This window comes from Nipponia nippon, unplaced genomic scaffold (genome assembly GCF_047370975.1).
Source record: "Nipponia nippon isolate SJK-2023a ecotype South Korea unplaced genomic scaffold, ASM4737097v1 scaffold_1, whole genome shotgun sequence".
Taxonomy (NCBI): Eukaryota; Metazoa; Chordata; class Aves; order Pelecaniformes; family Threskiornithidae; genus Nipponia; species Nipponia nippon.
In genome coordinates, this window is record NW_028262290.1 from 76,200,850 (window position 1) to 76,224,393 (window position 23,544).

General features: G+C 42.7%; 1 protein-coding gene across 4 annotated transcripts in view; it reads left to right on the forward strand.

Moving 5' to 3' along the window:
- The window catches only part of LOC104017967 (aromatic-L-amino-acid decarboxylase-like), a 73,174-nt gene that overhangs the window by 19,439 nt on the left and 30,191 nt on the right, over nucleotides 1-23,544 (forward strand). For all 4 annotated transcript variants that reach the window (XR_015705309.1, XM_087760093.1, XM_087760113.1 and 1 more), the window contains exons 2-6: nucleotides 2,528-2,764; nucleotides 10,962-11,075; nucleotides 11,765-11,884; nucleotides 17,247-17,381; nucleotides 21,459-21,602. Coding sequence is in view for 3 of the 4 variants with exons in the window: in XM_087760093.1 (XP_087616219.1) it covers nucleotides 2,564-2,764; nucleotides 10,962-11,075; nucleotides 11,765-11,884; nucleotides 17,247-17,381; nucleotides 21,459-21,602 (714 nt within the window). In the remaining variant the exon portion in view is untranslated. The remainder of the gene's footprint in view (nucleotides 1-2,527; nucleotides 2,765-10,961; nucleotides 11,076-11,764; nucleotides 11,885-17,246; nucleotides 17,382-21,458; nucleotides 21,603-23,544) is intronic.

A 23,544-nucleotide genomic window follows, 5' to 3' on the forward strand; every position in this document is an offset into this window, starting at 1 on the left:
CAAAAAAAATCTAGGTGGTAGAAAAACAGTCACAAGCTACATAACATAGTATCTATGTTGTGGTAATATGGTGAAGTAAATTTATTTTTATCTGTGTTTGTGAGCTGTTTTGAGCTTACACATGGTGCTATTTAATTTATGCCATTTGATTTATATTTGGGGAAAAGACCAAGAGATCCAGGGAAGCTTCTATGTTAAATGTTGCCCTATATTTGATTGATACAAAGTAAAGCTAGAGAGTAGTATAGTGATACTCTTACCTGTTCGGACATTGTACTGAGGGTTCATTGGACCCACAGACACTGAATGAGAAGTTCAGCTGAACATCTACCCCATGTGTAAAAGTCTGTAGGAATAACTGTAACTAAGTGGTGAGCAACTGTAGTGCTAGAAACACCAAATCCTCAAGTTCTGAGTCAGTTCAGTCTCAGGCAACTCCCACTAATTTGGCAGTCATGGGTTAAATTCCTATTTTCACAGCTTTCATCTCTGAAACCAGAAAAAAATAACATTACCACGTGCAAGTGCTCTAGAGCATGCTATAGCAATGAACTGATGAATGAAGTAGCATAAAAGAAATAATGACAGCATAAGTTAAGGGTTAAATTAGAGATACTTTGAAAAAGAAGTGAAACAGTACAATATTTAGATTTCTTCTGGCAAAAATATCTAAACCAAAGAACTGACCCTTGGGGTGTAATTAGATTGCTGCCACAGAGATGCATATTGATTGCTGCAGTTCATGCTGACTTATTTAGAAAGTTTTATTAAAAATTTAAACTGTGATCAAAGATGTGTTAAATGAAAATGCACATAAGATTTAGGAGTCCTGAAGAAATGGAACCATCCTGATTGTAAAGGAATATAAACAAAAGTGCTTGCTTAAACACAGTCTTTCAAGGGGGAGACGACACACAAAGCTGCCCAGCAGAATCCTCTGAGGACCCTAATGACTACTGGTAGTGCGTTCCTGGCAACTTAGTAGCAAGATCTGAGAAAGGTCCTAATTCCCCTTTCAGAAAGGCATAGAGAGAGCCAAATACACACTTACATGATGGTTAAAGGGAGTAATATAACTCTAACAAAATAGCAACAAGAACAGCTACTCTCTGGGGGGCTACAAGTCCCTACTGTGCAGATCCTTGCTTTCCCAAGTGGCTCATGACCTACAGCAGCACCCTGCCTTCTTAAATAGCAGCAGCAGCTGCTCCACACAGATCCAGATCTTCTATTTGTAGCAGCAGAGATGTCTCTAGGATGGTGTGTATCAATGATGTCTTTCTTCTGTAATGTGACAGTACTGATTCAAATATAATAAAGCCCAGAAGGGCCTCTCTTTCCTCAAAATGATGTCCTCAGTTATAAATCCTTAGCACAAATAACTGATATCTAAGAAATTGTCTCTTAATTGCATAATAGTCACATGGTGCTTAATATAATGATTTCCTTACAAAGTGGAGATCTGAAGGTACGCGAACTAAGCATAGTAATTCTTTACACCAGCAGTGAGTATCCTTGTTTCACTTGCCAGTTTTCTTACTAGAGCCCTAGGAACAGTATCACTCACTCAGTCTGAGCGTATAAAGACTCCTGGGCATTTTTTAGGTACTGTGGTCTCAACCTTGTATTCACTGAGCACTCAAAATGCACAGCCACATACAGTACAAAAGCTGGGCAGGCCAGGATGGCAGGGGCAGGCACCCGAGCACTATGAATTTCTGTTTGCACAGCCCTTTGCAGGCAAACTCCAGCTCCTCTCAGCTGAGCCATTCGTGTGCTCACACAGTCTCTGCCTAGCTCAGAGCACAGCTAGAGCTCCAGCCCAACGTCTTGGAAATAGGGACAGCCCCAGACAGAGCTTCCTCACGTCCTCCTGCAGAATACAGTACAGATCAACTCTCAGTGAATTCTAACTGAAACCGCGGTAAGGAATAAGGTTTTGTAAATGGCACGGCGTGTGCATTTACAGTAAAAGAGTAAAGAAGCTAAAACTTGAGGCAAGACAGGAGGCAAGAAGTAGATAAAATGGCAGGGCAGCACAGCGGATCACTGTGATAATTGTGATTATTATAGCTTGTTATAGATTATAACAGAGACACACAGCATGCTATTTCCTTTGACCTCTTCTTTATAAGGCAGGAGGGAGTTGATTATGATGCGCCACATGACAGTGCCACATCCTTGTGTCAACCAGCAGCAGCAGGCATTAAATTTGTGATTTCTTAATCTTCATCGATGTGCCTCTACTGCTCTTCTGTGCTAAAGGTACAGCCTATCTGTATTAATCTAATCTACATCATGAGCTAGGCATCAAAGATTTAACAGTGTGATTTACTTCTGTACAATGTCCAGCTAATACTGGAGTGGAGCAGAATGCAACACTGTATGGGCATTGGCCTAATAGGCAGAAATAAAAGAGCATATGGTCTTTTCAAAAAGGCCATGTGAGTCATCCTATAAATCGTCTGAGTAACAGGTTTAACACTAGTAATATTTTCTTTCAAAAGTGACTTTTTTTTTTTTTTAGGTTTTTTTCTGATAATAAGCCCAAACTCTGATACCCATGGATGCTGCAGAGTTCCGCAAGAGAGGGAAGGAGATGGTGAACTACATTGCAGATTACCTGGAGAAGATAGATAAAAGACAGGTCTTCCCAGATGTGGAACCAGGATATCTAAGGCCCCTCATTCCGGACTGTGCACCCCAGGATCCCGAGAGCTTTGAGGATGTCTTTAAAGACATTGAGAAGATCATTATGCCAGGGGTAAGAAAAATGGATCTGTAGTGTCATGTTCAATACTGCATTTAGGTTTTCAAAGACTTTAAGGAACGTGTGGATTGAAGGCTGTGCAGCTAGACCTTACGAACACAAGTACCCACGCTGATTCACTTTTAGAAGGCAGGAGTCTGATTTACATCCATAGTTAAATACAATCTAACACTTTACCCAACTAATGTTTTCTGTTCTTGCTAGAAATAATTAAATCATTCTTTTGCTTCATGTGAGGCTTGCTTGTGGAAATAATCGCCTTTCCTTCCTTGCATCGGTTATGGCAAAGCTTCATAACTTTCAGTTTCATGTGATATTTTTGCTACTTGCAAAGCACAGTAGATACTTTATAAAACGGCATTTTTATTAGTCTGCTGTGCCTAAAATGTTCCTTCAAGCTGATCTTTAAATGTTAAAATTCTCTTAGGAGACTTCTTTTTATTACAGAGTTGACTAGAAAGGATTTGCGCCAATACTTGTTCTGTTGACTTACTCTCCTAAATGTCAGCTTCTTCTAGTACCTTCTAAGGCAGATGGCCAACGCCTCAGTATTAGTCCTTGGATAGATCAGTGCTGGACAGCCAATGCAAAACAAAGCGTCTGGCATTTGTCCAGTTCTGAATCTTTCTTGTTTTGCCACTCATGGTATACCTTATTTATTTTAAAGATATGCTTGTCTCCTAAGGCCTGTGAGTAGCTTGAAGGGGCCTGGATTATTAGTAAATGTTAATGAGGAATCTCTGCTTTGGATCTCTGCAATAACCACTTTGGGTTGCTTCTCTGGGTGTAGCTAGGTGAGATGATTGCTGTGTGACCGGACATGGAACCACTCCTCTGCAAAAGCGTTTAGTCAGTGTGCTATAATACCAATTCCTTTCCATTGACCAATGTAAATATTTGATAGTCAATATGACCTTATCTGGTTTCCCTTGGAGCCAACCCTGCTGTCCTTTCACAGGCAAAAGCTCCACTCAAGAAAATGGCAATCCCACCACTCTTCTCAAAGATTTGTGGATGAAGTCTTAAATCCAACAGAATTAAATCAATGCAGAGTAGATAAGAGAATTTTGTCCAACACGTGCAAATACTTTCATGTGCTGCTCATAGATGCAATTGCCTGTCCTGTTTCCTTGGAGGAAAATACTAACCAATTTCTTTTTGCCTGTGAAGTAGAACAGAAAACACTTTGCTTTGAACACTGGACAACGTTCAATAAAATAATATCAAATTAAAAAATAAGAGATGAATCACTTGAGAATAGAAAGTGAGACATTCAATTCCAATTAAGTCATCAACATGTCATGCTCCCTCTTAACTAAGCGGATTTTTGTCTTGATTTTCACATGCCCTGCAAATAAATTTACTTTTACAAAGTGATACGTTCTGAAGGAGAAATGGTCTATCCAAAACTTTCCTCTGGTGTGAAATGTTAGTGTTTGTGACACAAAGAGAGAGCACAGGTACGTAAATCCCGGTTCTTATAGTAACTCCGATTCTGCCTATGTTGTTTAGACTACCGACTGACGACTCAGATGAGCACAGAATCGCAAAGTCGGAGTACAGTAGAGGTCGGATGGCACCTCTAGAGATCATTTAGTCCACCCTTACTGCTCAAAGCAGAGTCAGTCAGAGCAGGTTGCTGAGGACCATGTCCAGCTGGGTGTTGAATATCTCCAAGGATGAAATCTTCACAATCTCTCTGCTGTCCTGTTCCAAAGTCTGACCACCCTCACAGCAAAAAAGCTTTTTCTTACATTTAAGTGGAATTTTCAATTTGTACACATTTCTTCTTCTCTTGGCACTGGATACCGCTGAGAAGAATCTGGCTTCATCTTCTTTACACCCTCCCATGAGGTGTTTATACACATTAACAAGATGCGCCCTGAGCTTTGTGAGGCTGAACAATCCCAGCTCTCTCAGCCTCTCATCATATGGCGGATGCTCCAATCCATTAATCCTCTCCATGGCCTTTCTCTGGAATCACTCCAGTATGTCCATGTCTGTCTTGTACTGGAGAACCCCGAACTGGAGACAGAATTCCAGGTGTGGCCTCACCAGTGCTGAGTAGAAGGGAAGGCTCACCTCTTTTGACCTGCTGGCAACAGTTTTCCTAATGTGGCCCAGGATGCTGTTGGCCTTGTTTGTTGCAAGGGCACATTGCTGGCTTATGTTCTGGTTGTCCACCAGGACCCCCAGGTCCATTTCTGCAGAGCTGCGTTCCAGCCAGTCGATCCCTGGCCTGTGCTGGTGCATCTTAAAAGTGTCCAATGTCAGGGAATCCACCACTTCCCTGTGGAGATTAGTCCAACGGCTGATTGTTCTCATTGTGAAAAATTTTCCTCTTGTGTCCAATTGGAATCTCCCCAAGAGTAAGTTGCACCCATTACCCCTCGTCTTTTCCATGTGACTCCTTGTAAAAAGGGAGTCGCCATCTTCTTTGTAGCTGCCCTTTAAGTACTGGAACATGGTGATAAGGTCTCCCCTAAGCCTTCTTTTCTCAAGACTGAAGAAACCCAGTTCTCTCAGCCTTTCCTCAGATGGCAGGCTTCCCAGTCCTTCGATCATCTCGGTGGCCCTTCTCTGGACCCCCTCCGGCCTGTCCACACCTTTTTTGTGTAGCAGGGACCAAAACTGAACACAGTATTCCAGGTGTGGCCTGACAAGCGCTGAGTAGAGAGGGATACTGACTTCTTTATGCCTGCTGGTGATGCCCTTGTTGATGCAACCCAGCATCCCGTTGGCTTTCTTTGCTGCAGCAGCAGCACACTGTTTGCTGATATTGAGCTTGTTCTCCACCGGGACCCTCAGGTCCCTTTCCACAGAGCTGCTCCCCAGTGGGGTAGATCCAAGCGTGCGCTGCACTCCTGGGTTATGTTTTCCCAGGTGCAAGGCCTCACACTTGTCCTTGTTGCACTTCAGAAGGTTCTTGGTAGCCCACTCTTCCAGCCTATCCAGGTCTTCCTGCAGGGTGGCTCTCCTTTCCAAAGTGTCCACTTCCCCACTCTGTTTGGTATCATCAGCAAACTTCATCAGGGTACACTTGATCCCATCATCCAGATCACTTATGAAGGTATTAAACAGCGTGTTCATCTATGACGGCCTCCTGCCACTCTTGCTTGGCTTCCTGCACGTGGGGTGGGCCGTTTTTTAACTGGGAGGAGGTTATCCCTGAAAATCAAGCAGCTCTCCTGGACCACTCTTCTCTCCACATCTGTCTCCCGCGGGATTCTTCCAAGCAGGTCCTGTAACAGGCCAAAGTCTGCTCTCCTGAAGCCCAGGGTTATGGTCCTGCTTTGTGCCTTTCTTCCTGCTCTCATGATCCTGAACTCTGCCATCTCATGGTCGCTGCAATCAAGGCGCCCCTGACTTTCACACCCCTGACCAGTTCTTTCTTGTTTGTAAGTATCTGGTCCCACAGCGTGTCTCTCCTCATCAGTTCCTCCATCACCTATGTTAGGAAATGATCATCGATGCACTCCAGAAACCTCCTGGACTGGGCGTGCCCTGCTGTGTTGTCTGTCCAGCAGATATCAGCTTGGTTGGAGTCCCCGGTGAAGACTATGACCTGCGAACATGAGGTTTCCTCCAGCTGTTTGAATGCTGTACTCATGTGCTTCTTCCTGATCAGGTGGTCTGTAGCAGACACCCACCCAAATGTTGCCCGTCTTGAAATCTCCACCATTCCTGACCCAGAAGCTCTTGACTGGCTCATTGTCCATCCTTAGGCAGAGCCCCATGCATTCCTGATGCTCCCTTGCATAAAGGAGCACTCCCCTGCCTCGCCTTCCCGGTCTGTCCTGCCTAAAGGGCCTGTCCTCATCTACCGCAGCACTTAGTCACGCGAGCTATCCCACCCCATCTCTGTGATCCCCATGCGATCACAGCCCTGTAACTGCACACAGCCTTCTCATTCCTCCTGTTTGTTCCCCACACGTCACGTCGTAGCACACAGGTGCTTCAGGGAGGCCCCCACTTGTGCTGCTTTCCCAGAGAAGATAGGAGAGCTTCCCCTGTAATGCTGCCCTCTCAGCACTTCCTTATTTGTGTGCATACGCTTGGGGTGGGTCCGCTTTAGCCCCGTCTGGTTTTCAGGATCTCCCTTGTCCACATTACCCTTCACCCTTGGCTTGGCAACTCAGTCCACCTTCCTCCCTTGACTGTGGGTTTTCATCTCCTTCTCCCATCATTCCTAATTTAAAGCTCTCCTTACCAGGTTAGCCAGCCTGTCTGCAAAGATATTTTGCCCCAGTTGTTCAGCTGGATCCTGTCTCTTCCTAGGAGTTGACCCTCAAAGAGAGTCCCACTGGTCTTAAGACCCAAATCCCTGTTGTCAACACCAGGGTCAACACTCAGGTTGCTTGGGTGCTTCGCTAGACACAGCAGGGCTGCCAGCCCACCTGCAACCAGGGCACTGAGCCTATTCTGTAGTTGCAGATCTGCAGGTGGAGCAGAAGCCTTCCTCCTAGTGCCAGTAGTTGCAGGCTTCTGCCCTTCACCATCGTGGGACTCCGTTTGCCAACCCAAGAAGCGGAGACTCTGACTGCTCCTTCTTTGGTACCTTCGGGGGTTCAGGCTCTTGTATGTGCGATACCTTGTGTTATGTCTCAGGGAGGATCCACTCAGTCTCCTTTTTGTCCTCTCTGTACTGCACAATCTGCTGACCTCCTCATGCTGCTCCTTTACATGGTGGCCCAGGCACCAGGCACCTCCACCAGGGCATACCTCCTGCAGGCTAGAAGACCATCTCCCACTGCCCCAGCCTTGGCAAGAGGCCCCATCATCCCTGCAATCCCAGGCCTGCAGAGCTGCATACTCCCTCGGGAGCTTAGTCTGGGTTGAGACCTGTGGTGTGCCGGGATAGTTGTGCCAGTTGCTGCTGGGGACTGTGCCCGGTGGAGCGTCCCCACCACTGCAGAGCCCACATACACTGACCTTAGCAGCGTTTCTGGGCCTCTTCTGTGCACAGTCCTGCACGAACTGCTGCATCTGCTGGCTGCCTCTGTCAGCTGTGCTCACAGAGACTGAAGCGGGACAATGGTGGTGCTGGACAAACACAGGGAGACAGGGAGGCTAGGAAGGACTTAGCATAGGAAGACTTGTTCACATTTGGTTCGGAGACCTTTAGAACTATTTCTAACTGGGTTTAGGGACTTTTGAAATTGGCTATAGGGACAACCTACCCGCATGATATTTTCCCTGAATCTTCTTCCCATCTTTTTCCTGACAAGCCTCACATTTCCAAGTACATCTAGTGTTTTCCAGCTGTAGTGCTTTTCCAGTGTTTCACCGGGGAATGTCTTCTCTCCATTTCATAAATGAGGAACTGGGCTTCTTCAGAGAGAGCAGGTAGTATGACAGAGGTCATAAAACCTTGTTTTGCCCGTAGGCTATCAGTGGCCCATAAGTGATTCTCTTTTCCTCCATGTTGACGTCTTTACTGCGTTAATTGTGTTCAGCTATGTGCTACTTCCTGGATGACTGAAAATGTGAAAATGGTGCTCCTTCAGAGGAGCAAGGATCAACTAATTGTGTAAAGCAATAATGCAGTATCCATTGCTGTCTTCACCCTCCAGGAGAACAAGCATTCGTGAGTGGTAAAACTTCTTTATGGAGACTTCTTGTGAAATTGGATGTAGACCTTCAAAGGGCAGTCCACTAAATGACAATGGCCATAATGGTGCTGAGTTCCTAATATTAACGCAGGGACCGAGGGAACAACTGCTGAACTCCAGTCTCCACAGCAGGAAGGCAAGGTGGAAGGGATCTGCATATAGAAATATCAGTGGGAGTCACCTTTCTCTCTCAGACTTGCTTTGTTCTCTTGAAATAGATCTCCTCCTTTTTTAGAGCCCCAAATGATCAAGTCTAGTTGTAACTGCAAATAGCAGTACTGAAGACGCTAATTTTCCTCACCCTGGATCCATTAATCTGTGAACTTCCAGCTAAAGTACCTGTCCTTAGTGAGTGGTAAAGGAAGACTCTTGCTTAGACTAAGGAAGCCATAGGAAGACAGACACCCTTAGAAGAAATCTGGGCAATAAAATGTCTCTGAGAAGCATTAGAGTGGTCATTACTGAAGCCAAGCCACTTGTGTATCACTGTTTATGAGCAGAGGGCTGAAAAAACAAGCATCAATTATGCCACGCTCTTTGCAATATTTGACCAAGTGTGTCTGTTCCAGCGTGGCAACAGAAATGGATTTTACAGCTGCTTCAAGGGAAGGGGGAAGGGGGGGCAGGAGGAAGAACCGCAGCTGCGCTTGCCCTAGGGCTTGTGGCTTTTTGGCTTTGTGTGAGTGGTGCAACTGGAATCTGCTGTGTTTCATCAAACAAATGGCTCCCAGCCAGCAGGCGGTTTAACTTGATTAACCCAAGATGAATGTCACAAGTCTTAGAGATCACAGAGGATTAGAGAAGGGGAGATGAACAGTGGCAGCCCTGGCTCATGATGGATGTCAGTGAAAGTCTGTGCACGTGGGTCCTGCCAGGGACTGCTGTTTATTGGGTATTTTTTTATCTGTTTATTGTTTTCCTGTGAAGAACCAAGTCCCATCCTATTTTTTTTCTGATTTGTGAAGGCAGGTGTTTGCCACAAGTGCTCTAAAACTTCATTATCGCAAAGAAAGAGATCCTGACCAGATAGAAGAGATAGAGCTAAAAATGTGCACAGTGGCTTGTCTCTGGAGACTTGATTTGAGCAGGTTTGGACCTAGAGACTTTTACTGGTCACTAAAAGTGAAATCTTCAACATACCAGGTACAGGGCTAAGTTTAGACAGTGGGAAATTGTAGTGGATAGGAGCTGTTTTCCTATGAAAGAGACAGGGGCATCTGAAATAGTATGTATGGTATACTACAGCAGAGAAAGTGATATTGGATTCGTTGTGTATACAAGAGTTAAGACAGTTTCCCCTTACTGTGGAGCATGTCCCTTAAAGAAGAGCTGGTTGTTGGCATGAAGAAGGTTAGAAGAGGAAATAAAAGGCATATTTGCAGCATGCAGAACAGTGCAGTAGAGTGACCCCTGAGTTAGCTCCAGAACCAGAAACCTTCTCACAGACTGGGAGAGAGGGGAGTGTGAAAGGTAAAATTCTTCAGAGGTGGGAATGCGGAACAAAACAGTAAGGAAACACTGAGCTCAGGCAAGAGAGAATGTATGCTCTTGCCATCCTCCAGTTGTAACAGAAGAACTCCAGTATTAAAGAAAAGAAAACAAAATGGAGTAAGAAAAGGCTAGGCTTCAATAACTCAGCAGCCTTGGGTTTTCCAGCCAAGGAAAGTTCTTGCACACATTCTGCTGAATTCTTGCTTATAGTCCATCGAATTCTCTAGAAGCACTTTTTTCTAATACTTGCCTTTTATCTTGAATGTGAAAGCTGGTTTTGCCAAACATATCATATGACGTTATTTCCACTGAACATTGCAGCGTGGCAGTACATTTCCTGTTTTCAAATTTTATTAGGTTGGAGTTGTGGAGCACTATCAAGTATCTCACAGATCCTAAAATTGCTTAGATATTGCATCAGATAATTCCAAATATTGCTGCTGCAAGACAGTTGACTACAGTCTGTGCAGTTATTGTGGTGTTCTCTCATATTAGTACATATAAAGTGGAATTGTGCATAAATCACAACTTGTTATAGGGAGATGATAGTTTAATTTTCTACAGAAGGTACTGGATACTGGAATGGATTGTTTCACGTTGTGGTGAGGAGCTGTTTGGCCAGATTTAGTGCCTGAATTTTGGCAAATAACTCCAGAGTGTGGGCAAGAGAGTTCTGTGGACCTCTGCTGCACTGAAGCCACTCTTGCTAAGTCAGTCGCATGACAGAGATGAAAGAACAAAATACCCGAGAGTCCCTGAAAGCAGAGGCTCAGGAACAGTGCCCTGCACAGAAAGTCACGCTGCCGCTGCCCATGCAGTTCTTGTCTTCTAGGCAGACAAATGGAGAACTCTGATTTTGGAACTGTCGGGAGGTGGGGGCAAGAACTAATGTTATTTCTAATTTGAGTAGAAGACAGATAAAAATTGAGAAAAAACAAGGTAAGCTTTTCTAAAACACGGGATCCTGTGTTACAGCCAGGTAGTCGAGAACTGTTGACTGGTCCCAACCTCTAATCATTTCTGATTTTGTGACAATTTGTTTCTGCTTCCTGCATTAGTTAAAAATGACTATTTTTCCCTTAATACAGGTGACTCACTGGCACAGTCCATACTTTTTTGCCTACTTCCCTACAGCCTCTTCCTTCCCAGCTCTTCTTGCAGATATGTTATGTACTGGAATAGGATGTGTGGGCTTTTCTTGGGTAAGTTTACTGGGGTGTGTACTGCTATGTGGTGATGGTGCTTCACCTTGCCAAGATTTTAAGCATTTCAGTAACATTCTTCAATGAAATTATTGATTAATAGCAGTGCAGTCACAGGACTATTTTTATAGGTAAATTTCCTTGACTAATTAAGTGTTTTCACATAGATACCCTGAATGACTCCGGGAATAAAAGGCTATTCCCTCTTAGAAGTTTTGCCCTTGAAAAATCACCAGCATTTAGAATTAGTGGTAGCAGCTGAAACTTACTGGTAGTTCATTAAGTGGTATGACTGCTGCCTGTCACCCAATGTTGTTACTTCTCTTATCATCTGGATGAATGGAAAACTGTGTTAAAAAAACCCCCACATTCATATGAGATGGGCTCTTCTCAAAAGAGGTTGGTGCTTGTTGTCAAAAAAAAAATATGCAAAATGCAAATCCTAGCTTTGACGTTTGATAGTCATGGTTCTATGTGAGGCCCAGTTTGACATTTTTTTATTAAGTATTAGAAACAACATGCACAAAATGGTCTTCAGGTCCCAAATTTAGCTGGTGAAGTTAGTCAGCTAGTCTCTTCCTCTACAGTCAAAAGACAGAGAGAGAGAAGGAGTTATTCTTGCTTTGGTAGATTCTATTTCTCTTCGTGGTCTAGTGAGGTTATTCCCTCTGTTCTGTTTTTCAACACAGGCCGCAAGTCCAGCTTGCACAGAGCTGGAGACTGTCATGCTGGATTGGCTAGGGAAGATGATTAATTTGCCTGAAGAGTTTTTAGCTGGGAATGGTGGCCAAGGTGGAGGAGTCATTCAGGTAAGAGGGGACATGAAAAAAGAATATGGGATGAATTTGTAAAACCTTCATACCAAAACACTAATAAAGGAAAGATATCTTTTTTTCTGCCACATGGATTCCTTTCGGATTTTCAGAACGACTGATGCTCTGTGAGAATGTCCATAGGTGGGTAGGATCATTCATGAAAGTAATGGTTTTGTTTTCCGAGCAGCTGAATTCTGAAACACTCTGCTCTGGGAAGAATTGTTAGTAGTTCAACTTAACAGCACAATTTGGGCTTCAGATTCAAATCATAATGTTGAAGCATCGTGTAGGATGGAAACTTTAATTTGTTGATCAAGTGACATGAGCTCATACTTCCCGACAGCGTGCAGCAATGTTTCATGGCTGAAAACAGAAAAAAACTTCTCAAATAGAAATATATCTGAGGATTTTGAGTACAGCATCATGAGAAGTGGTTACAAAGACTTCCATGAAGTCCACCTTAGACATGTTCAACTGTTTACTTCAGTCAGTTTCCAAAACAGCCTTTCTTTTTTTCAGGAAAAAAGTGTCAGAGATCAAGCAATGGATAAGAACCTAGGAGAGAATCTTCTCTAAGCAGAAATAACAGAATGTAGTAGAAAGTCTATCAAAGTTTGTCAAAGAAGTAGAAATTATTTTAAGATGTTTTCCTTATATAACAAAATGAAATACTGTGATATTAAAACAAGATGAAGAACTGCTTAAAATTTGAACCTGAATGGTTCTATCAGTAGATAATACAATTTTCAGACTATACTGCAGTATCCAAAATAGAACAAAACCCCCAAACTTTGACGTTGACTGCTTCATGAAAGCCTGCAATGTCTGAACAGAGTATCTGTACAGTAATGAATATATCGCCAATGGGCAAACTTGCATGCACAATAAAGCTGTATTGTTTGTCGGCCACTAGCATATGGTCTTTCTGCAAATGCAGACTCTGGTCACAGCTATTAATCTACCTCAAATAGATCTGTACTATGAAAAAGACTGAATTTTAAATAATTGTTCTGTGCTCCTTTGATAGTCTCTGGAGTCTGGTCTTTGGAGGCCAGGGCACAATCCATTTTATCCTAAGACAGGCTTCTAAAATACATCTGAATTGCATGCTAGAAGCGGGGGCTTCTTTCTTTGATCTCAGCTGCAAATGCCTACTGCATATTCCAATGAATTCTTCCCAACATCTTCCCAGGCAACCCAACTGCTATGGTTCTCCTAGGTGGAGCTGCACCTGCACCAGTGTATCTCCAGAACAAGCCTTTATTCATCTGCTTGCTCTGTTAGAATCTTTTTCATTACGATTACTGGGGAGGGGGTTATGCTCACAAAATCAAGCTTTCATCATGCGTCTTAGCAGCACTTATTTTTGTACCAGGGAAAGCAAGCAATTATGCCTGATGGTTATCAGCAGGAAATAGTGCCCTTCCAGGCTGACGATGCTGGATTGCCCATAATTTTCCTCAGAAACCAGTCAGTTTCAAGAATCGAAAGTGGGCTCTGTGTTCCTGCTTATGATGAAGTCATCCGTGCTGCAGATCTTCTTTTCTTGCTCTTGAAACAATAATGATACAAATAAGAGCGCGTGAGGCAAAGACAACATGAGCGCGTGAAAGTGCCAGTCATTCTCTTGGTAAATAGCAAGTAATTATTGTGGTATTGGGTAAAACAGAGCCTGTGAAAACTGGCTCTTAATTACATTTGAAAGTCTATGTCAATATGAAGCACTTTGTTGTGTGCAGGATGACACTTGAAAATGGTAAAAGATGAAAGAAAATTTCAGGTCAGAGCTCTGGTGGACATGAACATCAGCTCTTGGTGATATTTCTTCCGCCTCTTGAGCCTGCTTGCCATGGCAACCTTTGTTTGCTTGCAGTAAAAGGGAAGGTATCATCATCCTTCACTTAATGCAGAATACAGCATTCAAGAGGAGAAAAAAACAGCTTTCAAAAATAAGTGAGAAAGCAACTTTCTTCCTGAAGCTTGTATCCTGCTGTTCGTTCTAGATAAACTGCTGGAAAGCATACCTAATTTGAATTTTAAAGGGTTTCCTTGCTCTGCAAAGAAAAAGCATTTTAAGGGTGAAACAAAATGAGAGTGAGCCTATCTTTGGCCTGGCAAGGAGCACTGCTGATTTACCTTTCTTGTCAGTTAGCCAAGTATTTCAAGAACCAAGGGTTTTTTTCTTCAGAAATATTTAGCACAAGACTTTGGTGCCAAGTGATTAGAAACACCTTACAAACCAAGTTCTGCAAACACTGTAAGCTTCAGTATAAAAGGGTGACCTATGGAAACGGAGGCAAGGTGAAAAAGCCTATGATGTCTATCGTGAGACATCCAAAAGCATTTCCAAGTTGCTGGATTCAGGTGCCTTGAGGCTGTACATCAGGAGGCAAGATTCAGCTGGGCCACAGGCCCTTTCCTGTTCATCCTTGTTTCTGTGTAAGGCAGGAACTGTTGTGTACACTGGGTATGCACCAGCCTGGGTGAACAGCCAGGATGCCAGGACACCTTGTGGCACTGCTCAGAAGGCTGAGGCTATTCTTGAGCCTAAGTCATTTGCCCGCCTAGTGGGGGCTTAAATTTCCAGATCTCAAATTAATGCCTTAACCTTTGGAATTTCCTACAGCCATTTTCTTTTCTATATTTGCACGCATTTCTTTAATATGCATATTCCTTACAGCCGTTTTCTCCACGTTTGAAAGATTTTCAGGTATCCCCTTAAATATATCTTTTAATGAAAGTAATAATTAGTATTATTTCCCACATATTAAACGCAAGGGTGCTGGAGCTAAGCTTACTGTGAAGAACCCAGGTTTAGAAAGGTTGTTTTCAGTGACTTGCCCGATGCGAGGTGGAATTAGGTCTTGCACGCAGGCTTTATGTTGCCCAGCTTCATTATGAGGACATACAACTTACCTGAAAAACTGTATGAACATCACAATAAGTTGCAGCGGTTTGCAGAAATGAAAAGTATTCTCATCTGCTGAAATGCTGGAAAGGGTATTTCAGGCAACATTGTCTGATAGTATACGCCCATTATGCAGGTCTTCTGATTATGCAGGGTTCTTTAGAAGATTATATACTGCTTGTAAACAAAAGTAGGAAAAAAAAAACCCCAGCTTCTCAGAAAGTAGGTGATGTTCTTGATTGTAAAACATGCCTCACATCTGCTGGACAGCCAGGACCCGAGTCATTATGTTGTAGGTCACAGGACTGTCAGGAAGCACAGGTATTTTTTTTCACCGTTACTTCAATAACATTGTGCTGAGCATGGCAGAAATAGTTTTGCTAACAAAGACATGTTGACACAAGTTTCTCATCAGGAAACTTACACTGTGTGAGATTCATCTCACATTTTGTCAGATGAAGTTGAAGGTACAAGAAGGTACCTTTAGAGGAGCCATTTATCTCAGTCCATAATATTTGCCTAAAATAGATGGAACTATGGCTTTTTGGATATGTTTACCTCTCCCCACTGACTACTAAACAATTATTTTGTCTCAGATATTTAATTTTTTAGACAGATAAAGTGAGATGAATCAGCTCTTGAAAGTTCTTTACGCGTAAGATGAAGATAATGTGCACACACACTCTTGCATCATGAGTTTTGAGAACTACGGACAGGCACGATTTCTCGGCGTTCAGATATTCTGATAAGTATTCTGAGTACCTGGCTACAGACCACATGCAGAATCAGATTAAAGAGGGAGACTGCCAAATTATGTTTTCTGTAATTAATGGACAGAATGTCCTTCACCCCTTGCCTCCACAGGGAAGTTCGACCTTACTTGACCCAAGAGGGATATTTGTTTTCCTATACCATTCTGTATCTGCAATATTTTCCACAGTTACCATACTGCTGTATGCAGCAGCAGCGGCTGTCAGAAATGCACAAAACTGTCTCTGGCTAATCTTTGTGCTCTGATGCAGACCCTGGGGTCTACATTTCTCAAATCCCACACCACCAGAAAGGCAGATAAAATATATTTGTCATGGCAATACATTTAGTAAATGTTTAGGGACTGTCCTTTTTCCTGCTTACTCCATTCAGGAGGCTGTTGAATTCCAGCTGGATTGAGTTCGCTCACTGTTGAGAAGTTGACATGTGTAGAAGGCGGGTTTGTCTCATATAAATAGCTCAGCTAACTTCAGTATTAGGAGAAAGTCTGAGTCCACTGGCATCATCCTCATGTATGAAACCTGTAGGATCAGGCCCACCTCCAGGGAAGAAACAAGACTTCCCAAATATTTAAACTTTTGTTGTAATTAGTAGGTATAGACAGGTCTTCAACAGAGGGAGGATAGAAGTTTGGTACAACTATAAGAAACATCACTCCAAAATTAGCTTGTTGACACTGAGGATATTTCTGAGACATGCTTGTTAATACAAGCAACTGTATTCAGGGCCGTGTTGTGGGCTTGGCAGAGGAAGGTGCACAGGACAATTGCTCAACTTTGAAAGTACCTAAAAAGTGTCTTGCGTATGGACACCCAAAACCATTGACATTTAGGAACGTGTGTTTACAAACCATTACTTAGAGTTCAAAAGAGCAGTTTAGAGCATGTTTCACCTGCCTGTTCTAGAGGAAAACCATGAAAAGAATTTGCGGGAACGTGTACTCTCTTGTGAAATTTACAGATCACTTGATACAAAAAATTCCCCTCTTTGTTGTCACAGAGTATCCAAGACACAATTTAAACTCATGTTTTGTGAGTCAAAGGGCAATTTAGAAAGAGTGTCTGGCTGTTCCTTTCGCCCGTGCGGTTTTGATGAAGAAAACGTACATAACTAATACTTTGAAATGGAGTTAGCTATATTGAATCATCGCTGTTTGGCTTTTTCAGTGTTCTTCCTCTCTTAGCCACAACAATTAACGTGCCCAGGGTAACTCTAACTATGAAATAGGCGTTATAATTATGCATGTTGCTTGATAGAAATGAGAGTTGCCAGTCAGATTCTGATGGAAGTTAAATGTGCAGAAAGCCCGAGGAACAGAAATCAACAGTTACTCTGCCGTTGTTACTGGTTAACAGATGATTGGTGCCTCGTTCGAGAGCCTTTTCACAGGCGTTTAGGTCTGTGAGTCCAGCTTTCTGGCACTGATTGCAAGGCTGGTGCCTAAACTGGACAAGCATAGGGATTAAAGAGAGCAGACAAAGGCATCAGGAAGGAGGGGACCAAGATCTAATAGAGATTCCTCTCTTGCTGTCACACGTGTTCTTAAAAAGCGTGAGATTGCGCAGTTTCTCCTATGCAGTTTCTGTTCGCAACTTTGCAGATTCATATAGAAGAAAATGTTGCTTTTCTTCTTCAGGAATGTCTTTCTTTTGAACCTTCCTTCAATTTGTCCCACAGGGAAGTGCAAGCGAGGCCACGCTGGTTTCACTGCTTGCTGCAAGAACCAAGGCTATCAGACGAGTGCAGTCAGAAAAGCCAGAGCTAACAGAAGCAGACATCATGGGCAGGCTGGTGGCCTATACTTCTGATCAGGTGAGTACCTCTCAAAAACGCGGAAGCATGGGGGCTCTACTTAACAATGTCAGCCACCTCAATAGGCAGGTGAATGAAGCATAAACTCTTTGGATTGGTGACTCTTTGGTTTTGCTTGTTTAAATCTTATTGCACATCGTAAGTGGGCTGGAATCTCATGTGCGCTACCATAATACAAAGAAGAAACATCCCGAGGTCAGTGTTACCTAAGCATTGCTTCTTTACAAAAAGAGCTCATTTGAAGTAAAGAAAGATACTTGAGTAAGGTGTTAATTTCAGTTGTGTTGAGTAAGCCTAGGCCATCCTTTAGGACATCGAGGCTTGTGTGTCCATGTGCACAGACATTATTTGTCTCCTACATACACATGGGCAAACAAACACACATACGTCCTCTGCCTGTGGGCGTGCATGGGTGCGGGTGCACACACACAGAGAAACCTAGTGCATGAATAGAAAGCAAATTGGTCATGATACTTGAAGAAGCCCAAAACGTGATTATTTTTTTGAAAGAAAAACACTCCTAAGATCTCCATGTATCAATACAGCTCAGAAATCTTCTAAGAAAAGAGAAAACACAATCCTTGATTGCTGACTGTGAGTGGTATTTAGCAGCCTGAGTCAGGCTAAATGCTCAGCAGGCCAGGACCATGAGAGGCTTTTACTGTTAATGAAAGCAAATTTTAGTCTTGTGAGTTCTGCTGCTCTGGCCTTCCTGACACACTAATCCTACTGAAGGGCCAAGCAGTGTTGCTTCTCTCAATAGCTGTGACATTTTCTTATCTAAATGTCAATGAGGGAGAAGAAACTTCCTTAGTACTTGATGTTTAGTTTGAAGTAGTACCTGATTATGCAGAATAAAATGGCCAGGTTTCAGGCTTATCTTGATTTACTACTGACCGTATATTAAAAAGCCCTGGAGAACAAGTTAAACGGACACTTGCTCTTTGCTGGTGGGAAGAGAGACTACACCTGTAGGGCGAGAAGAGTCAGGACAAGACAATATGAGGAAAGAGAACTGTTTTCAAAAGGCACAAAGGATATTTGTCCTTCTTTGGCCTGGGACCCTAAGGTCAGTGTTGGGCAGACCGCCAGCCCCAGAGCTCAAACTCCGACCCAGTGATGCACAAAGCCTTTTATTTGTTTTCATTTTTTGTCCCATGTAAGTGGCTGACCTGAAATGAGGACTGACAGGCCTTCCTGCCTACTGAAGGTCAGAGGATCTTATGTTTACCGAAGGATTTGCCTTAAGATACTGCTGACCTTTCAAAGCAGATTGCTGCCAGCTCACCGGTCCTTCTGCATTAAGAACAGACCTGTGTGACTCATAGGCAATAATCCACAAAAGAAAGTAAGCCTAAGCCATTCTGTGGGAGAGAAATCCATGCACCGACAGAGCATAGCAAGAGCAAGCAAGAATGCTTTAGGAGGGAGGTAAAAAGTTGGCCAGTAAGGAGACGCAGAGCAGGAAGCTGAATTGGGCTCTTGTACGTCTTGGGAGATCATGTTAGCTTCTCGGCATTTGGGGAAAATCTTTATCCCCTTGAAATCATTTTGCTTTGCGTTAATGAGTACAGAGCAGGAGAGGCAACCAAGCTTTCCCCAGTAACTGCTTGGGGGTTTGCAGACAACAGAAGAGGATCCCTGTCTGGTTTAGTGCCTGGGCTATCCTGGCTGAGGCTCCTTTTGCAAGTTATATTTCAAGTCTAGACTTCTATATTTTCCCAAGCTGGTGCCTAATTAGTTTGCCGAAAAGAGGCGCTGCTGAGATAAAAGTTAATAGTCAATCTGCCTTTAAAACACGTCATTCCAGGGATATGTGAAGTTGAAAGGCAGAAACTTTATCTTCATCTGGTCTTGTTCAACCTGTGTTTTGGCTTAATCTTTTCTGTGATTATATGCTAAATTAGAATAGAATTAGTAAGTGCTCTTGTAGGCTGTGCTGGTTTTGCCTGAGATAGACTTCATTTTCTTCGCAGTAGCTAGTATGGGGCTATGGTTTAGATTTGTGATGGAAAGGGATGCTTTCGTTATTGCTGAGCAGTGCTTACACAGAGTCAAGGCTTTTTCTGCTCCTCACAGCACCCCACCAGCAAGCAGGCTGGGGGTGCACAAGAGGTTGGGAGGGCACACAGCTGGGACAGCTGACCCCAACTGACCAAAGGGATATTCCATACCATATGACATCATGCTCAGCATATAAGGCTGGGGGAAGAAGAAGGAACAGGGCGGGTGTTCAGAGTTATGCCATTTATTCTTCCCAAGTCACCGTTACACATGATGGAGCCCTGCTTTCCTGGGGATGGCTGAACACCTGCCTGCTGATGGGAAGCAGTGAATGAATTCCTTGTTTTGCTTTGTTTGCGTGTGCAGCTTTTGCTTTACCTATTAAACTGTCTTTATCTCAACCCACGAGTTTTCTCACTTTTACTCTTCTGATTCTCTCCCCCATCCCACCGGGGGGGAGTGCGAGCAGCTGTGTGGTGCTTATTTGCCGGCTGGGGTTGAACCACGACATAGGCACTAGCAAGAACCAACAAGGGTAGGATGGAGATTATGAATGAGAATAGTCATGATATGAAAAGGTGAGGAACTTTTCTCTTTCAAATTAATGACAATTAATGAAATTGTAGAAGGTAAAATACCTTTTTTTGCTTTTAGTCATGCTCTGAAGGAGAGTATTTTGTGGCTATACATACCTTTCACTGTTAACAGAGTTATTATAGTATTGTACTTCACAATTTTATAGGAACTTCTTAGTGATATCTTTGTTTTTATTTACTGAGATGTACTTCATGTTCTAAAAAAAATATTTAAGGGGAATTCAAAGAAAATGGGTTATAAATAAAATAACATATTGGGAATGATCCTTAATTGCCTACCAAAATGAGTGAATGCATGACTGAACCACAATTTATTCAGTGGGTAATCTAAAAAAAAAAATGGTAATGTAAGAAAATATCTCAATCTATACCATACCATGATGTATATTTTCTTAGGGTTCAGCAAAGCTGTATGCCATAAAAATACGCTAGTGAGCAACTGAATCGTATCAGGCAAGCTGATTATCTGCATGTCTTCTGGTTGATTTGGAGCCAGATCCTGAAGCTCTTAATCAATCCTACCTAATTGCCAACATGTTAATTAAGGCTCTCACTAAGGTTAATTGAACTCTTGTCTGAATGACGCCATGGCAATGGTTTCAAGAATACTTCAGGCTTTCTATTAGTCTATTTGTGTGCCTGTATATACGTATGGATGTGTGTCCATCTGTCTGTCTATCTGTATGAAAGAGGGAGATGTACGTATCTGTTATGCAACAGTCCCAGGATCTCAAGTATTGCTTTACTTGATGTCGTGGTTTAACCCCAGCCAGCAACTAAGCACCATGCAGCCGCTCGCTCACTCCCCACCAGTGGGATGGGGGAGAGAATCAGAAGGGTAAAAGGGAGAAAACTCGTGGGTTGAGATAAGAACAGTTTAATAATTGAAATAAAATAGAACAGTTAAATAGGCAAAGCAAAAACCGTGCACGCAAACAAAGCAAAACAAAGAATTCATTCTCTACTTCCCATGGGCAGGCAGGTGTTCAGCCGTCTCCAGGAAAGCAGGGCTCCATCACGTGTAACGGTTACTTGGGAAGACAAACGCCATCACACCCAATGTCCCCCCCTTCCTTCTTCCTCCCCCAGCTTATATACTGAGCATGACCGTCATATGGTATGGCCCTTTGGCCAGTCTGGGTCAACACCCCCTCGGCTGTGTCCTCTCCCAGCTTCTTGTGCACCCCGCAAAGCAGGGGAAGCTGAAAAGTCTTTGACCAGTGTGAGCGCCACTTAGCACCTATTTAGCAACAGCTTAGCACTGCTTAGCAAGAACCAAAGCATCAGAGTATCATCGACATTGTTCTCATCCTAAACCCAAAACACAGCCCCATACCGGCTACCAAGACGAAAATTAACTCTATCCCAGCTGAAACCAGGACACTTGAAAGAAATTATTTTTTGTTTTCAAAGTCAAATGAACTTTTTACATTCCAGTAAAAGGTATCTGTCTTAAAACCTGCCCATTTCCTTGCAGGCTCATTCGTCAGTGGAAAGGGCTGCGTTAATTGGTGGTGTGAAGATCAAAAATGTTTCTTCAGATGATACATTTAGTGTTTGTGGTTCAGCCCTAAAGAAAGTTTTGGATGAAGACAAAGCTTCTGGTCTTATCCCGTTCTTTGTGAGTACTGGATTTTAATTAATCAGTGGATTTATTGCTTCTGATTGATAAGGTATTTTTGACATGAGTAGACGAGATGATCTTGTCCCTAACAGAGGGATCGATGGGCAGCCTAGCTAGAATACTAGGACAGGTTCCATGAGTGTTCTTCACACACCTTTCTGTGCAGTATAAGCAACTCGTGTGAGCAGCTGGTTGCACTTCTCAGCAAAAATGATGTTGCAAAAGGACTGAAAGTTATATGAGACAGTTGAATAAATGCAGGGGAATTTTGCAGTTGCATGAAATCCTGCAGCGTTATAATCTCCTAACACCTGAATCCTGAACTGCCTCTTTTACAAAGGTATAATTCTCTTTTTCATGTTCTAGCTGACTTGCACGTAAAACAAGTTTAAAGGCAATAAATTAAATGATGGTATCTCCAACTTCAGTATTTTCAAGAAAAAAATAGTTTCTCCTCCTCACTGCTTTAGCAAAGAAACCAACCTCCACAAGGTACCCCAAATATCAGCAAGATCAGACATTGTCAGATGGGTATTTGTGAGTACGTGACTTATCTCTAACAGGTGAGCTATAGGGAATCTGGCTGTGGAAGTTTTAAGGTGTCATCATTTCTTGCTATCTGGCCACTTTCCCGTCCAGAGATTCCTGCTTCCACAGCAGTCCGGCAAAAGCAAATGTTTGTATCTGAGTAGCTAAAGCTCATAATCCCCCAGTTTTTGACACAGAACAGTGTTAGATGGGATACAATTCTAAAGTTTGGTTCTACTAAGATAAGTACCTGATCGAAAAGAATATTTGCTTATTCATCAGATCTCCTCCTCCTGTCAGTTCAGAACACCATCTTCATATTTCAAGTTAAAGCAAGACTTTACCATTTGTTTTTTCATGGAGTAAGTAACCTCGGCTGTGTTTTTGTACATCATCAACAAGGTTTTTTGCTGATTTCCAAGCATTATGCCTCTACAACACTTGACATAGACCATGATCTGTATAGCTCTGTAAAGGGGTATGATGTGCTACCAATAATAGGTTTTTACTGGCCTCCACTGAAGAAAAATCGGAGGAAAAACCCGCTATTTTAGAAACCGAGAACTTTAGAAATGGGGTTTTTTAAGAGAGTCAAAAAAATGTCCTGATTTTTTCAGAAAAGTCACGTCTGACGACGATTGTTTCTTTTCTTTCATGTGGTAACATTTTGAAAAGGGCGAATGTGACTTAAATTTCTATTAACTGTTTTCAGAAGAATTAGCAGATTAAGCTTGCTTATAATAAGTCCTGGGTAAGTGCCAAATAGGACAGAGAAGCTTAAATTTCACCGAGCTCTTTTGGAAATGTAATGTTTGTATTCCTCTTGTTATTAACCTTTAGTGTCTGTTTTTATGTAGTGTGAGGATGACTAGGGTGACAAGTGTTTCTCATAAGTGCAGAATGCTGCTAATTTCTAGCCTGCCTAGAGCTAGCGAGCCCTTGGGATGGCCAAGCACATCCCATCAATTGCTCTCCAATATAAGACGACGACTATGACTGAGAAACAAAGCGTCTATAAGGCTGCCTAAATGAACTTTCTTCTGTGGGCTGCACCTGTGGAAGTGGAGATGTGCCACAAGGCGTTTTATTTCTCTCTTATATGGTACCAGCTCATAATATCTTATCTAAGATTCTACTTGTTTCTCTTATTGTTAATGTTAAACAAATACAAGTACAGCACTAGATCACATCTCCATGCACTAATGACAAATTTAATGTGGTTTTTTCCTCATCTTTCGTCCATTAACAAAAAAAAATGCAACTTGCCCCTCATAAATATTCTTTCCTTATTAATTTTTCTAGGTGTAGCAAGAAGAAATTAAAAAATCTGGATTATGCATTCAGGGACACCTTTACAAAGGGTGATTTAACAGTCGTTTTTCTTCCTCTGTTTGCTTAGCTGTGCAAAGCA